Here is a 16,923-nt window from a genome sequence, read left to right on the forward strand (position 1 = left end):
GTATTGTGGCATCATTCTTGGTGAGGGCAAGATGCTGGTCATGGTCATACCAGCCTGGGCTACATAATCAGAGAGCTCCTCTATGTCTCTTTTCATGTAGTCCAGGGAGGTACGTCTCAGGTCATTCACGCCAGCATGGACAATGACGGAGTCATATTTGTACTTGCTTTGGAGTGACCTGAGTGCATGTGTTATATGGCGGATCCTAGCTCCCGATAGGCAGCTCACAGTCACCCTCTCCTTGTTCAGCTTGGTAAGCGGGACATCAGTGTGTCTGACTGTAGAGTCACCTATTACTAGTGTATCAGGCATGGTGTTTGGCCTTAAGGGATGTGATTGATTGACACACTGATTTATTGAAGTATGTGTTGCATGTGTTTTGTTTTGAGGTGGTGGATTTTTGGATGTCTGCTTTGGGAGCCTCTGTTGTTTTGGTAAGTTTTTTATTAGAGCCTCCGAGTATGTCTTTGCGTTTTTATGTGTTTGGTTTGCAGTTGTGGTAGGTCTATGTGGGACTGGGTTTGTTGTGTGTGTGGTTACCATCTCCTCCTGTCTGGTCATGCCAGCCCTGAGTTGAGAGAGTTCAGCCTCCAGTTTGGCTATATAGTTGCATCTCTCACATGTATTTGTGTTTGTTGGGAGGAGGAGAGGGTTGTCTGTGTACATGAGACAATTGTAGCATTGTCTCAAGATACCCAGTTTAACCAGCTGAACTGGAGAGGACGCCAGTAATCTACCACTCGACATGCTAGAACAGTATAAGGGATTGCTGTGCCTTTAAGGGAAGTGGATATTCACAAGGGTGGTAGGTGGATGTAGTGCTTACTTAGTACGGGAGTGCTTACTTAGTAGAGAAGTTTTGAGAACAAGTGCTAGGCTTATAATATAATGAGTAGTCTGATTATACTAAGAGTAGAGCTTCCTTAAGGGAAAATTTGAAGAGCAGACTTGGCGCAGCCAGAAGAAGTTTAACCTTGTTTAACCGGCGCTGCGCTATGCGCACAACCGCTGATTTTAAACAGGGAACTTTAAAAGAGCTAGAAATGGTCCAGAACAACCAATTACTACAGCTCTTGTGCTGAGGTCACTTCCTACAGGGACAGGTAGGCTGCTCAAGGTTCCCCACTCCCACTGGTGAGCAAAGAAACTTCCTTCTATCCAAGTAAGGTAATGGACAACACAGAAACTACACCACAGCTCAGAATACAGCAATGCCTGTAAACTGGTCTAAACTAGTCGAGGAGAGGTGGGAAAACAAGGATTATTTTTTTTTGTTTTTAGATAGAAACACACAGAAAATGCAGAAACAGTGATAAATCAGTTACACAGGCTAGCACACTTTAGTGGGCAGCCTCAACAGTTAAATAAAACAAACAAACAAACAAAGTTTCGATCAAATTTGACTAAAATGTAACTTTAAGTCCAGATTTTAAAATAATGCAGCAAACAGCTAAAAAAAAAACAGTTTAAGCTTGTTTAGGGTAAGCTAGAGAAGCTATTCCAAGTAAAAAAAAAACAGCAAAAATACTTAAATCCAGAAAGTAGTCGCTTTTCTAAGTTCTCTGTAGCTAGGACCACTCTGCAGGACCACAAGGAGCTTGTCTGAGTAGTATAGCCAGAAAAAAACACCCAGAGGCGGATTTTAAACAGGGAACTTCAAAAGAGCTAGAAATGGTCCAAAACAATCAATTACTACAGCTCTTGTGCTGAGGTCACTTCCTACAGGGACAGGTAGGCTGCTCAAGGCTCCCCACTCCCACTGGTGAGCAAAGAAACTTCCTTCTATCCAGGTAAGGTAGTGGACAACACAGGAACTACACCACAGCCCAGAATACAGCAATGCCTGTAAACTGGTCTAAACTAGTCGAGGAGAGGCGGGAAAACAAGGATTATTTTTTTTTGTTTTTTTTTTGTTTTGTTTTTAGATAGAAACACATAGATAAGCTTAACTATGGTAGTATAAATCATCAGTCACCTCTGTATCTCCACCATGTCAGCCTCTTATCAAGGTTTTTCAGTTCAGTGATTAATCACAACCCCCTCCAGTCATCGGATCTATAGTACTGTATAACAGAAAAATACTTAGGGCATTAAAGTTGATGACTGGGCCAGAGTTTCTGTCTTGCATGATCTATGTTACAAATTCCAAGTTAGCCACCTGTAACACATCAGATATGATATCCAGCTTGTTGCGCACTGACCTGGTGGACCATAACTTGAGCTACAGTTAGGGTCCCATCTAACTGTCCAGATGACTTAAGGAGGCAATGGGTACCTCATGTCATTCTCAACTTTATCTCTGTCATTGACATTTTGACCACATGGCAGGCACAGTTTTGCATTTCTTAGATAGGGCGGCCATGGTAGTGCAGCAGTTAGCGTAGCCACCTCACAGCAAGAGGTTCTCCAGTTCGATTCTCGGCTAGGGTGCCTTCTGTGCGGAGTCTGCATGTCCTCCCTGTGGTCGTGTGGGTTTTCTCTGGGTGCTCCAGTTTCCTCCCACATCCCAAAGACATGCTGCAGGTGGATTGGACACTCTAAATTGGCCCTAGGCGTGAGTGTGTGCATGTTTGTGCCTTCTGTGGAAGGTTGGGCACCAGGCTGGCAACACAACATCCTAAAAAACTCCACTACCAATCATGAGCAGACAGGTGATCTGCTGTGGTGACCCCTAACCGGGAAAAGCAGAAAGAAGAAGATAAGTTGTTTCTCAGATCCTACAGTTCCTCACCTGTGATAAGAATGTAAACCAACTCTGTGTTTCTTCATATACCAAGTGTTCTGCATAACCTAAAATATAATTATGTAGTCTGCAGGGAACAGAAGTATGGAGAGCCAACATCAGTGGTCGAATAGAGTTGTAAAGCAGCAGGAGACAGACACAGTGTCATTACACATTGTATGCACTGACCTGAGCAGCCCCACTTGTAGATCTCTCTGAGCAGCTGTATGCAAATGTTAAAAATATAAAAAGATAAATTCCCTGTCTACATGACTAATCCAGCTGAGTTTAAGTCAGAGATGTAGTTTAAAGTTAATATCCAATAGTGAGGAGAAGGAAAAAAGGTTGAATTATGAAAAGTGCGACTGCCTGTAAATTTACACAAATGACTTGTATGTGAACATTCTGAAGCAGGCCATTCTTGAAGACATGCAGATTAGTATTGCATGTGATGTTATGAGCAATGGATCATCTAATGGGGAATGTCTGATGCATGGTGAACTACATGTGGCCATGGTGTCCTAACTGCACTTCTCACCTTTGTTAATACTGTATGTTAAAAGTTTTGTTTATGTCAGTATTTCCCTATTACCTGCCAGTCATCAGGTTCTCATATTTTCTTGTTTGCAAGAGGGTGACCAGTTATTTAGGCAGCCATTGGGGATTTTCTCTCTTGGTCATTAACTGTTATCCCACAGTTGCCCTGCTGCACACTTTTGTTGAGGTAAGGGATTGCAGTCATGGGTCCCTTTGGCATGTGTTTGTTTCCACTCATGGATCACCCTGACATACCTCTCAACTGTGCAAATTTCTGCAGAATGTCCAGATTTTTTGCCTTATATTTTTGGTCCATTTTTCATAAATTTGTTGTTTTCTGGCAAATTAGTGGCAAATCATTAAAGATTAAAGTTAGAAAATAATGACATAGTTTCAGACTTTATACCCTTCAGAAAATTCAGGCTAATGCAAAACCTGTTATTCTATCAACTTTCTAAGTTTGTAAGAGGAATATTTAAAAACTGTCCCTATTTTTGGGCCTTTATCCCACTTTTCCTTATGGCTTTGTCCAGATTTCTTGCTCTAACAGGTTGAGAGGTATGCACCCTGACTACAATGACATACATTGCTTGACGGTCCTTTTATACAGCTGACCCTAATGTTCCTGGTGAGATTTCCTAGTGTCTGCTAGGAGTCTCCAGCACAAGCAGATTAGATAACCTCTCTCCCCTAGGAAGGACAAGTCATCATCAGATGCTCACGTGTGTCCTTCTTGGCCAGGTCCTCTAGTGTCTGAGTTTTCTTTTAAGCCACCACTAAGTGATGGTCTGTGGACAGCTGAGCAGTTCATATGACTTTAGGTTTGACACACTTACAGTCAGTCATTCATGGACTTTTGTCTAGTATGCTGTTACCAAGTACGCTTATGAGCAGGTCTCTGTTGAACCATGTTTTTTGCATTGATCATTCCATGATTAGCACAAGCATACAACAGTTGTTAATTGTTTTGACTTTAGACAAGCTTTTTCTTGCAGTCACACTTCCAAAGATGTCTCCATCGTTCTCAATTTGAATGTTTAGCACCCCCCCAAGAGCTGTGGAGTCAATAAATGGCGCCCTGTCTACTACCACTCACATGGTCTCTATAAAGGCTGAATCATCTGACAAGTTTTTAGGCTCAGATGCCATGACAATGGATACATTTTCCGTTCCTTTCCTTTTCTGCATTTCACAGTTGTTTTATGTGACCCTCATATCTATTGGCCCAAATTCCAACTGTATAGCACCAACGTCAAGGCTTGTGAGGGTCCCTGCAACCACCTGGGACTCCTCCTAAGGGGTTAGGTGAAAGGTTCAGAGAAACTTCACCCATATTTGAGAGGTCTGGTTGCATAACTTGTACATTGTGGAGAGGTAAATGGTACAGTTCAACCTCCTGTGCAAGCTGTTACACCTTTCCCAGCACTGAGTTGGCATTCCAGCTCTCATGAGTATCTCCATTGTCTTAGTCTGTTGTAATCTATCCTGCCACTGGCTGCCTATTGAGTGATATTGAACCATGCCTCACACTTTCCTTTTTAAATTGTGAGCACCAAAATGAGCTCTAACCAAATTTTTCAGACTGTGCCTGGTCAAGTTTTGCAGGTTTCCCACAATTAGGCGCTTGCTTACAAGTAACATCTGTAGATCTGGCTGTCTGTCATGAGAATCATCATGTATGGATCTTTTTTTTCTGGCTTCTACTCTTAAATTAGTTTGCTGAAAGAAACAATACCAGGAGTACATAGTTTTGGACAGTCGAGTTATACGGATTACAGGTTCACACAAATCACACCATCACTAATTAACCAGCAAAAGAGCACTCCCAAGGAAAAACAAACTAAAAGCCAAAAGAACTCTGGATAACCTGGTACCTGCAAGGATAGTAACTAAAAACCAAAACACCTTCACTGTATGGTCATGGGCTAGGAGGGTAGTAATTTAAAATGTTGGGACTCAAAATTCTGAATCCCAAAATGTGGAGAATGAATGACCAAAATTCTGGACTGACATATGCTAAGTCCAAGATTGCTATTTCTCAGAATAGTTCTGTATCCTTGAGGTGTGACAATCTTGGAGTTGGTGTGTGTGTGTTAGGAAGGTGTTTAAAGAAGAACAATGTTTGATATTCACTCTACTCTTCTATTTTTGTTTTTTTTGTCAGTGTCTCAGGACTCAGCAATGCGAGTCCCAACATTTCAGTAGTGCATAAAATGCACCACGCTGGCAGAAAACGAGATAAATAATCCATTCACTCTACGGTAAAGTATTTAGTCTTGCATACTTTTATCACAATAAGAGCAGTGTCCACAGAAAAAAAACAGATCATCAGGGATGTTGAATTAACTTAGAATATTGGATCTAAACTGGCCTTTCTTGTGTTTCCAGTAGATAAACTGTTAACTCGTAATAACTTCTAGGCCTGAGTCATCTGTAAATTGTTATGAAAACACATGCGTCAAGTATTTATTTCCAGCTTAAATTTTTGTTTTTTGTTTTAAAGTGGTCAGTCTGTCTAATTTGAAGAAATAAAGACAATTGTTTAAATATTTGGTCCTGGTTTCATCTTTTGAGCTTATGTGTATATATATATATATATATATATATATGTGTATGTATGTATATTCCACCCCCCCCCCCCACTACTTTGCACATCATCAGTAGATGAAGCTCATCAGACCAGCACAATGGCCTAAGGGACACAGTGGACAAAGTAAAATCCAAAAAGCATTTTTTTTTAGCTTCGTAATGTATGTTCCCGGTAATGCCAAAAAATTATACTTAATCATGGTATACGACAGGCATTTTCACAAACATGGAATTCCAAGGTATAAGGGCGGTACACTGCAGAACATTGTATCAAAATCCTACATCACTCATAGACAATAGGGGCATGACATTGTGTGTAATCCTACCTCATTATTTACATGAAGATGACCCCCACTCTAGTCATCCTTAATGTACAAACACAGTATAATGTGTGTACAGAGCATGTCCCAAAGTGGTATCCAATAGGACTCCTGCCATGTACAGTAAGATGGTGGTGTGCTTGTGAGTAGAATGATCCCCCTTGTCTGCTGATGCATTGCACAGTACACAGAGCTAAGCAGCATGTTGACCCTATGCTTAAAAAAAGGAAGAAAAAAAGCTTTGCATGATATGAAGAGCTCTACCTGCATTGGAGTGTTCTGTGGTGTAGACAACCTTGCTATCTCAAGCACATTTCCCCCTCACCCTCTCACAGTGATGCTGCATAGCTTCCACGAGTGGTCAACTGCTCCAGGTCTTGCATCCTAATAAGTGTAGAGTTAAACATTTGTAAATCACTGATGGGCATAATGTCAGAGCACAGCCCAACCAGAAACAACTTAGGTCAAACATGCCTTTCTAAAGTGGTCTTTTCATATGTGCTGTGCACTGCTGTCAGTAGATATGGAGCTTTGTTCCCCAGTGGAGTACCTCATGGTTCAGTCCTGGGACCGCTGTTGTTTGGTATCTACTTCTCTGAAGTACAGGCCAACATTAAGGGATTCTGGCTAACAAAGTTTGCAGATGACTGCAAACTGGGAGCCATTATTGAATTCCCAAATGATGTGGATATTCTACAAAAGGGCCTTACAGAAACAGATGCATGGTGCCAGAGCCATGGGCTCAAGCTCAATGCCAAGAAATACGTAGTTATCCCCTTTGGGAAAAAATATGTACTCGTGAATTACCACATAGGTGGCAGTACACTAAACACCAAAAGTGTGATAAGAGACTTAGGGACACAGGTGGACAGTGGTCTCACCTTCGATAAGCACATCGCCACAACAGTCAGGAAATCCTTCTATGTGGCACACCTCATCACCAAGGGCTTTTCATCCAGAAAAAAGGAGGTCATTGTCCCACTGTACTCATCACTCATTAGACCCATTATAGAATACAATGCCCCGTTTGGTATGTACCTCTCAAGACATTTGCACCAACTGGAAAGGCTGCCGGAATAGCTCACTAAAATAATCACAGGCCTAAAGCAGATGCCTTATGCTGTCCATCTAAAAAAACTCCACCTATACTCTGTCACATATCATCTACTCAGAGGCAATCGCTGCTTAACATACAAGGCCATGTCAAACCCAGAGCTGTTGGACATGCTACACTTAAAGAAGTCCCAATCCCTCAGAGACACACGCTCCAGGGATCTAAACCTTGTCATCACAATGAACAAAACATACTGGAGGAATAGGTTCCTGACCCAGAGACTCCCCAGACTCTGGAATAGACTGCCCACACATGTCAAGCAGAGAACCTCTTTGTCCCACTTCAAAAGGAGCCTTGATGATTGGATGGGAGATAGGAAATTCACCCCGAGGATCACGTCAGTCGCCCTGCTAGACAGGGGTCCAGGAAAGTAAATACAGTGGGAAGAAATAGCCAGGGAATTCCTTATGGCTAGGCTTGTATAGGCCCTAGGGCTGATAGCCTAGTACCAACCTATGAACCCAGTCAGGATACAGATGTGTACTACTGTGTGTTATTCACACCTGAATGCCAGTCATAGAAGCTGACTGGCTGCTGTACATTGCTTTTCATTCCTGTGATCCCTATCTATGAATGGCATCATAATAATGTGCAGACTATTTTTATGAATGCCAGGGAAACTAAGCAGTGAGCAGTTAAATAGAAACATGCTGTAAATCCGCTGGTTTTCTGTTTAGAATTGCTATTAGAAAAAAGAATGCTCATTTAAACCTGGCAGGACATTCACAGATATGGTATCTTGTCATCTGGCCTCCATATAAAGCAATTCATTCCACTTGCCTCTCCTCAGCCATCATTTTCAGAATAGTAATAGACATGAATTTTGTCTTGGTTGGCTGCACAGTTATACGCCCAATTTTTGGGTACATGAATTTAAAACAATGATCTGAACCATGAACCTGTTTGTCTTGGTAAAGAACAATATTATTCTTGCTTTTCTATCAAAATCCATTTTCTAAAACGTTCAGCTAGATGCTTTTGCCAAATACCATACTTGCATTGCTTCTTCTACAAGATCTAGGGTAAGTGGAGCAAACAGTTGGTTTGACCTTTCATTACTAAATGTTGAGAAGATATAAAAATGTTTTCATATTGCCAGTAAATATTGAAGTGGGCTTACAGTTGATTCCTAGAGTGAGAAGGAAATGTTGTGGGAGAGGCCATTCATATGTTAAAGAAGAGTGCCAACAGTGAAGAATGACTGCAAAAAAAGAAGTGTATCATGTTCACATGCAGGAATCTTTCGAGCTGTCAGTATGCGGCAAATACAAGTAATAATTTTAGGCATATGAATTCTGATCTGTTAATATTAATTGTCGATGTCCTTCCTTATCACTTTTGCAGTATTTTCTACTCTTGGGATACCCTGCTGGGATAGCTAAACATCCAACCAGCATACCAATGCCTTTACATCTTCCAGGTATTGTACGTCAGATGTATGTCCTGTGTGTAAAGTGTAAGGTACATATGTGACGTATGGATACCTAATCCTTAGACCTTCTTTGCCACCTGTCTGAAGTCTACCTCTGAATTTTGTCTGTTTGCCATTCACTGAGTTGGTTCATCTACAGAACCTTCTAAAAATAAGTGACCCAATGAGGTTCCTTCCTTTCTTTTTCCTCCTTGTAGTTTGTTTTCATGTCATCCAGGAGGAAAAAATATGAGTGTGGTATGCTGATTCCCCATAAAGATAGACACGAGCAGGGCCTTTTTGTTTGGTTACTACATGCGATCATATACAGTGTGAAATTTGTCAGGCATTTATCCTTAGGACATATTGCAGTTGTCTGTTGTCCTTCTCTGTGTATTTAGAAAACCACAGTCTGAAGCTTTTGGCTGAAAGTACCATGACTGAATCCGCCCACCCCAACGTTTAGACACCACTTGTTAAAAATTCAAAAAACGCATATACTAATCTTGCTGCTGGTTCACCCTTCAACAGATGCCACCATCAGGTTGGATGAAGAACCCAAAAACCATCCAGTGCCAGCATCAGTTCACTCTGCTGTGAACTAGTTGGAGTCGCACATGGAGCAATCTACCCACACATCCGCTGAGGCTGTGCATCTAGTGCAGATGTAGAAGGGAAGACATGGCGGATTGTATCTGAAGGGCCTAGGGGGATTCCCCAAATATTAGTTAAGAAAGAAGTGCCTGGTACCTTCATTGAATCTTGGCAGGGGGGCTTAACATCTTAGATTTGTTAAAGTAGATATTCCTTTAAAAAAGAAATAAAAAACAAACATGCAGCTAAGGATTCTCACAGAGCGTGGCAGAACGTTACAATGCCCTTATGGCTCTGAAATCCCCACATGATTTGTGTGTCCCTGCTTCTGCTTCCTGGTCTTCCACTCCTTGTAAAAGGCCTAGGGATTGTGATTCTTTTGATGAAGAGATGAGTTCTGGAGTCATTGATATATTCCTCCCAGATCCCCTCCTCTTACTTTGGCGTCTGATGAAGATTCACTGTCCCGGTTCTCCTTTTGTTCAATGACCTTTTGGGGATACAGTGGTCTGCATGATGGAACACTTTAGGTGGGACTGTTCCTAGGTTTCTGATGTTCAAAAGATATATTATGAACTCTTGGAAATGGACTCGTGCAGACCTTTTGCACTCCATCCTGCTTTAGCTACCCTTTTGGATACATTTTCAGCAGCTTCTCAGGCTGCTGACTGTCAACTTCCTACCCCTAGGAAGCCATACAGATTTTATAAAGTCCCTGAGGATCATAAGTGTTTGTACAAATCCTTTGTCTGATCCTGCTGCTGTTTCTGTGTCCACAGATAAGTTATCCAAACCACCATCCTCTTTCAGGCTTTAACCTTCTAACAAGGACAGCCATGCTATGGAGGAAAAGTGTATACTTCTACTACTTTGGCCTTTAGGACCATTCATTATCAGACACAAATGAATAGATATGTCCTAGCTCTTCTCTCCCAATTTAGGCAGAATTTGACTGATGTGCCTTATTCAGGCAGTAAGACTTCTGTCCTTTCTCTTTCAAGCTCTGCCTCTCAGGTGGCTCGCCATTCCATTAAATGAGTTGTGATGCTGCTAATGCCTCTTCTAGGGCAGCTGCATCTGGTTCTGTCATGAGGATATTCTCTTGGTTGTACCTTCAAGCTTTACCTGAAGACATTTAGGACAACCTTTTAGATTTACCCTTAGATAACCAGAATCTCTTTGGTATCGTTGCTGCAAACTTGTTTAATACTCTGCAAGGTAAGGGTAAGATTATGCAGGACCTGAATCAAATCTTTGTTTCTCCTGTCCCTAAATTCCAGAGGAATTATCCATCTAAGCCTTCTTTTGCCTGTAGGCAGCCTAGATAGACTTCTAGGAGCAAGAGTGAATTTTCCAAAACAAGCAAACTCAGTTCAAAAATGTTATTTTCCTAATATATCTGCCTCCCTCACTTCCAACCTCCCCTCCTCTTTGGCCAGATTCTTTGACTTTCAGGCTGAAACTGTCTTTTCCTGTTTAACAACAGATAACCAGAGATGCCTGGGTACTCTTCATTATCCTTAAAGGTTATTTTATGGCTTGGAAATCCCTTCATCTATTCTCAGCCACCTCCCTCATTTTCCTCTGGTTCTATGGAATCTTGTGGAACATGGAACCATCCAACTTGTCCCCTTGTCTCAGCAGGGAACAAGATTTGTTTCTGGTCCCCAGGAAGGAGAGATCATGGAGGTCCATTCTAAACCTGTCTTTTCTCTACACCTTTCTCAAGGTCCCTTCTTTCAGAATATTGTCTCTTCAGATATTTTTCCTTCTGTTGCTTCCTCAAGCTTTTCTGGCATCTCTGGATTTGAAGCACAATTACCTCCATACACCTGTTCACTCTGTCTTCAGAAAGTGTTTACATTTCTTTGTTTTTTCCTCTCATTATCAGTTCTCTGCATTGCCTTTTAGTCTTTCTACAGCTCCAATGTTTTTTGTCAAATGTCTTGTTCCTGTAGTAACCTTCTGCAGACTTCAGGGAATTCAGATATTTTCTTATTTGGATGACCTTTGTATCCAAGACCCCGCTTAACAGCTCCTGCTTTAGAATCACTTCACTATGAGTCTTCTGCAGTGTGGAGTTCATCCTCTGTTCAAAATTTCTGTGATGATCCTTTCAGGATCAGGTGTTTTTGGGTTGCAGGATTCAGACTATTCCAGTGTTGGCTTGACTCCTGCCTCCTATGGTCCTCTCTTTAATTGCTTAGTTCTAGTCTCTTCTTTTTCTTCCAGTACTTCCTGCAATGGAATTTTCTCTGATCTCTGGGGTACATGGCATCCACCATTCCCATGGTTCCTTTCGCCAAACTCCACATGCGTAAATTTCAGTGGTATCTCATGACTGTTTGGCTCCAGCACTGACACCCACTGGGGTACCCAGTCCCTCTCTTACCTTGTATGAAATTTGAGCGCTCCGACAGTGGATTCACCAGATTTCCCTAAATCCAGGTCTGCCTTTTCAGGTTCCTCTCCTTACTCAGGAACTGTACATAGTTGGGAAACCTCATCCAACATTCTAAAAGTCCAGGATCTTTGGTCCCTTCAACAACTGACAGAGCATATGAACATCAAGGAGAAGAGGGCTTTACTTCTAGCTCTATAAGCTTTTCATTCCCTTTGGGTTCCAGGTTTTTACAGACGATACCACAGTCATGTGGTACATCAACAGACAAGGGGCGCACATGCAGGCTGGCTATTCAAGGTTGGGATTTTGCTGCCTGCCATCATTTAGTTCTTCAGGCAGTTGACATTCCTTCAGAGCACAGTCTGGTGGTAGACTCTCTGAGCACGTCTAGGACAAAACCTCACAAATAGATGTTTCACAGGGGGGTATTTCTGGAAGTTGTACATCAGTGTAGTATTCCTCAGGGTGATCTATTTGCCTTCCCTTTGATAAGGCAACTTCCCCAGTTCTGTTCCAGAGTGCCAAGTCTTCTGACTTGAAAAGTGGACACCATACCTTTTTCTTGGAAGGAGATGTTTCAGTATGCCTGTCGCCCTCTTCCTCTAATACCAAAGATCCTGCACAATATCATGTGGGGCACACCCAAAATCTTGTTGATGATTCTGTTTTGGCCCGGACAGCACTGGTTCCCCCTTCTGTTTATTCTGGCCGGGTGCAGTCATCACAAGTTACCTCACAAGATGGATCTCCTCATATAAGACAGGGGATCTGTCATTAACTCTCACTTTTCCAATATTCATTTGACACTTTAGGTGATAGGGTTTTGATCCTTTCGGGCACCAATTTTCTGAGGACCTGCTTCAGGTTTTGCAGGAAGCCAGAAAACCCAATACTAGAAAATTATATGTGACTAAATGGAAGAGATTTTCTGTTTTGTGTTTTAACCATGACCTGGCTAATTTTTCAGTGGGGGTCCCTACAGTCCTTTCTTATTTTTGTGAGTTGCTCTATTTTGGTTTGGTATATTCATCTGCCAAAGTTCATTTGTCAGCCATTTCAACTTGTCTGCCTCTGAATCCACCTCTTGTATCTAATTTTGAAGTCAAACACTTTTTTTAAAGGTTATCTTTCATATCCAGTCTCCAAGAAAGCCTATTTCTCCATCTTGGGACCTTAATTTTGTACTTAAGAAATTGACTCAGTTCACTTCTGAGCCTTCAGTTTGCTTTTTCTACAATTGTACTTAGAAGATTGTATTATTGGCATCTCTTACTTTTTCCAAGAAGGTCTCTGAACTTCAAGCTGTTATAGCATTTCCTTCTTTTTTGTTTTTTCAGAAGGATAGAGTGCCTCTTCATGCCAATCCTTATTTTATGCCCAAGATGATTAATGATTTGCTCTTGAACCAGTCCATTCAACTACCTTCTTTCTTCCCTTCCCAACAGAATAATAGTGAAAGGGTTCTTCTCACCTTGGACTTAAATAGCAACTCAGATATTACCTGGACAAAGACCAAGCTTATCAGGAAACTGGAGCAACTTTTTGTTTCCTTTCATGCCAGGAAATTGAGTTTGGTGGTGCCTAAGCAAACCATCTTCTCCTGGATTTCTAAGGACATTTCTTTTTGCTATTCTTTTCATGGCAAGCAGCTTTTCTCTTCTGTTTATGCTCATTCTACCAGGGCAGTGGCTTCTTCTGGTGCTTTTTTTCCAGAGTCTGAATACTAGATCCATCTGGGAAGCTGTTACTTGGTCTTCTGTTCACACATTTACCAAACATTAAAAGTTGGATGCAATTTGCCAGGGCTATTCTTCATAGGTTTGTGGAGGGTTCTATGCCTTCTTCCTCCCATACTTTCCAGTAGCTTTTGTAGTCTCCCAAGAGTAAAGAATACTACAGCAGTGTTAACTAGCAGTAATTCACACACTTGTGTGTTAATATTTGTGCATACATCTATATCTCTATCTGAAATTATAAACATACACACACACACACACACACACGTGTGTGTGTGTGTGTGTGTGTGTGTGTGTGTGTGTGTGTGTGTGTGTGTATATATATATATATATATATATATATATATATATATATATATATATATATATATATATATATATATATATATATATATATATATATATATATATATATATATATATATATATATATATATATATATATATATATATATATATATATATATATATATATATGTGTGTGTGTGTGTATGTGTGTGTGTGTGTATATATATATATATATATATATATATATATATATATATATATATATATACATATTTTTTTTTTTTTTTTACACACACACACAGAATTGCACACTGACATACTACAGTGTTTCTTAGATGCGCAAATTTCTAGGCAGTGTATGTGGTCTATTAAGAGCAAACATTTTTTTCTGTATGTTTCAGGTATTTATACCAGAAGGTTGTGCATCTCTTGCATCTTACAGCTGAGGGACAGATTCTGATTACTAAAGGCCAGTGTTGCACAGGGCTTCTACCAGTAAGGGAATGCTATTGCAATACCAGCTGAACTAGGTAACTCCAAAAGAGACAGTGAAGATGAAGCATACTCAAGTACCAGGGCCTACTTCTTCTGACAAAAGGTAGTGACATGTCCCAGTACTGCTTGGACTTCGCTGTGTTACAGAATTGTCTCATAATGTGTTTATTTAATATGTTGTGTTACTAAATCACATTATATATGCAGTGTGTAACACAGCAGTTTCAAGTAACAATGTAATGGGACATCCATACACTGTATAGGTCACCCTAAATAGTAAATGTGGCAGGAGTGGATGAACTGTAGACCTAGAGCAGAGAGAAAAACATTTAGGCAGATACTATTTTGGGGAACCTGTATATTTTGCAGAAACAGTGGAGACAATTTGAGACAAGGGTGGACTAAAGTGAAAGAAATCAGAAGGGTTAAAGAAAGAATAGAGCAAGTGCATTTTTCTTTGACAATGAAAGTATAGCAGACTAGAATCACTCGGCAATAGTGGATTATCTAGGAGGCCTTCCTGTAGGTTTTCATATGTAACAATCTGATTGCCAAAAGCTCATGCCTCAGCACAGGTCTTAACATTCTGTCCCTGTCTCCTTCACTTCTGTACTCCTCTCATTTCACATAATTACTGAAGGTTGACACACATTGGAAACTAACATAACTATTGTTCATTACACTCTGTTATTTGTAATGTACAGAGAAAGCTTTTCTGTGTAACTTCTCTGTTATTGTGTACGTTTCTGCCTTTTTTGTTTGTGAAATGTTATGCATTTAATCCAATGTGAGCCGGAAATTGGTCAGTATTGATCACTTCATTACCCAGGAAAACAAATATATGTATAAATAAAGCCAACTTATTATACTAACTGCACGCTTTTCCTTTTGTTGTTTTCAGACTGGTCAGTTCTCCATAGTGTCTGCGATCAAAGAATACCATAATTTCAGTGTGCCCCACCATTTTGTGTGTGTGTGTGTGTGTGTGCATGAGCGGGTATGTACACTGATTCTTTTAGAATCACTTATGGGAAAGAAGGCAGTGCAAGCCTGAGGAAGTGCCTTACCCCAAGTGTCAGCTGTCCTAGAATGTTTGTGGATATTGCATGGTTAAATGTTGGGGTTTTTTTTCTGACCATATGGGCTAAAGCTTTTATTTTTTCATTAAGAATTGGTGGATGTGAGGGAACAAACCAGTGAAGATATTTTCAGCTTTACTTAAACACAACAGACATATCAGTTTCCTAAAGGTTTTCTTACTTATTTCACTGACTTTGCTTCCCTTCAAGAAGCTGTTTGAGCACATTTATACAGTTCTGGTTTTCCAGGCTTATCCTAGATCCCTAACCTAAGATAAGACTTTGGTTCTTCGGTGCAGAGAAACAGATTATTCAGTCCTCCAGTCTCTGCTGTCAACTAGTTACTTTAATGGCTGTTGCATGTCTGCTTCTGTGTACTGGACAAGGAAAGCATTTCATAAGGAAATTAAATGTGAAGATTCAAACACTATGCGCAGTGACTTTTTTTACTGCAAATGTATTATTATAAGTTTGATTATTATTCTTATTATTAAAAGCAAGAGTAGGAAGGCGCTCCTTTCTCTGAAGTCAGTCTCATGTCATCTAATATGACCTGTTCTCTTCATACAGGTTGCCATACAGCTTGCATTCCTGTATAAAGAACTTGGGATAGAAGACAGGATTCTTAAGAAGAAGAAGAAGAAAGAAGAGAAAAAGAAGAGATGACAGCTCTTCAGATGCTTATAGAAGAACTTCTATTATATGCATATTGCTTATACCTCAGGGCAGTCTTTAAATATCAAATGCAAAATTTTTTGATGTTCTTCATCTCACATTGCTGCAGTCCTTACACTTGGGTAGTCCGCTGTCCTCGATCGGCCCGAATATCAAAGTATAAGGCTGACGTCGGTCAAGGCGCATTTGACTGACATCAGGACGTCAGGGTACAAATGCACATGACCGACGTCATATCCTCAGTCTTTTTTGCCGCATGGTCCGATGCAGAAGCAGCGTTGCAAGTGCCGTTCGGCGTTCTGAAATTTTTCGAATTCGGAGTTTCAGACTGAGTCAAAGTTGGCTAAGTACCCCGTTGGGGAATATTTTAGTTTTTTCTTGCCTCAGTGGTTTACCGGATGTCAGAAAAAGTGAATAACTGTATTTCTTGTGGGAAACAGATACCGCATAGAGATTATCATACTTTGTGTATTCCTTGTTTTGGGCCTGAGCACGCCGTTGTTGGGTGCCGCTCTTGTGCTAGATTCAATAAGCACACTATAAAGAGAAGGTTAGATTGTGCCAGGTTAGTCTTCGGGAAGCGGTGCAATTATAAAATGCCGTTGGATGCTCCGACGCCCGCTTCTTCGAAGAAGCGCAAGGACAAAGCAGCTAAGCCTAGGCTAGAAGAACCGTCCGTACCGGACGCCGGTTCTTTAGAGGTGTTGGTGGAGCCGGTGGTTCCGCCGGAGGTTTCTTTGGAGTCCCAGGGAGTGACTTTGTTAGTGCAGGATGTGGCCTCTCAGGAGGCAGGTCAGGCTGAAGGGGCTTCTCAGGTTACTGTACTCCCCTCCCTTCCTAGGGTGGTTAGGCCCTTTCCTTCTGTTTCCAAGGCTTCCCCCAGAGGCAGGCCAGGTTTAGCTTCAGTTGGTGTCACCCCTAGTTCTTCAGGAACTGTGCCCAAGAAGCATATGCTTAAA

General features: G+C 41.0%; 1 protein-coding gene across 1 annotated transcript in view; it reads left to right on the forward strand.

The window, feature by feature from the left end:
• The window catches only part of LOC122792270 (prolyl endopeptidase-like), a 315,525-nt gene extending 299,424 nt beyond the window's left edge, over positions 1–16,101 (forward strand). Inside the window, exon 8 of the mRNA XM_044060028.1 lies at positions 15,860–16,101. Coding sequence (XP_043915963.1) covers positions 15,860–15,955 — 96 coding nt within the window. The 3' untranslated portion in view covers positions 15,956–16,101. The remainder of the gene's footprint in view (positions 1–15,859) is intronic.
• Positions 16,102–16,923: the final 822 nt, after the last annotated feature.

The sequence above is a fragment of the Protopterus annectens genome, chromosome 1.part0, assembly GCF_019279795.1.
Source record: "Protopterus annectens isolate FY-2018-M chromosome 1.part0, PAN1.0, whole genome shotgun sequence".
In the NCBI taxonomy this organism is placed as follows: Eukaryota; Metazoa; Chordata; order Ceratodontiformes; family Protopteridae; genus Protopterus; species Protopterus annectens.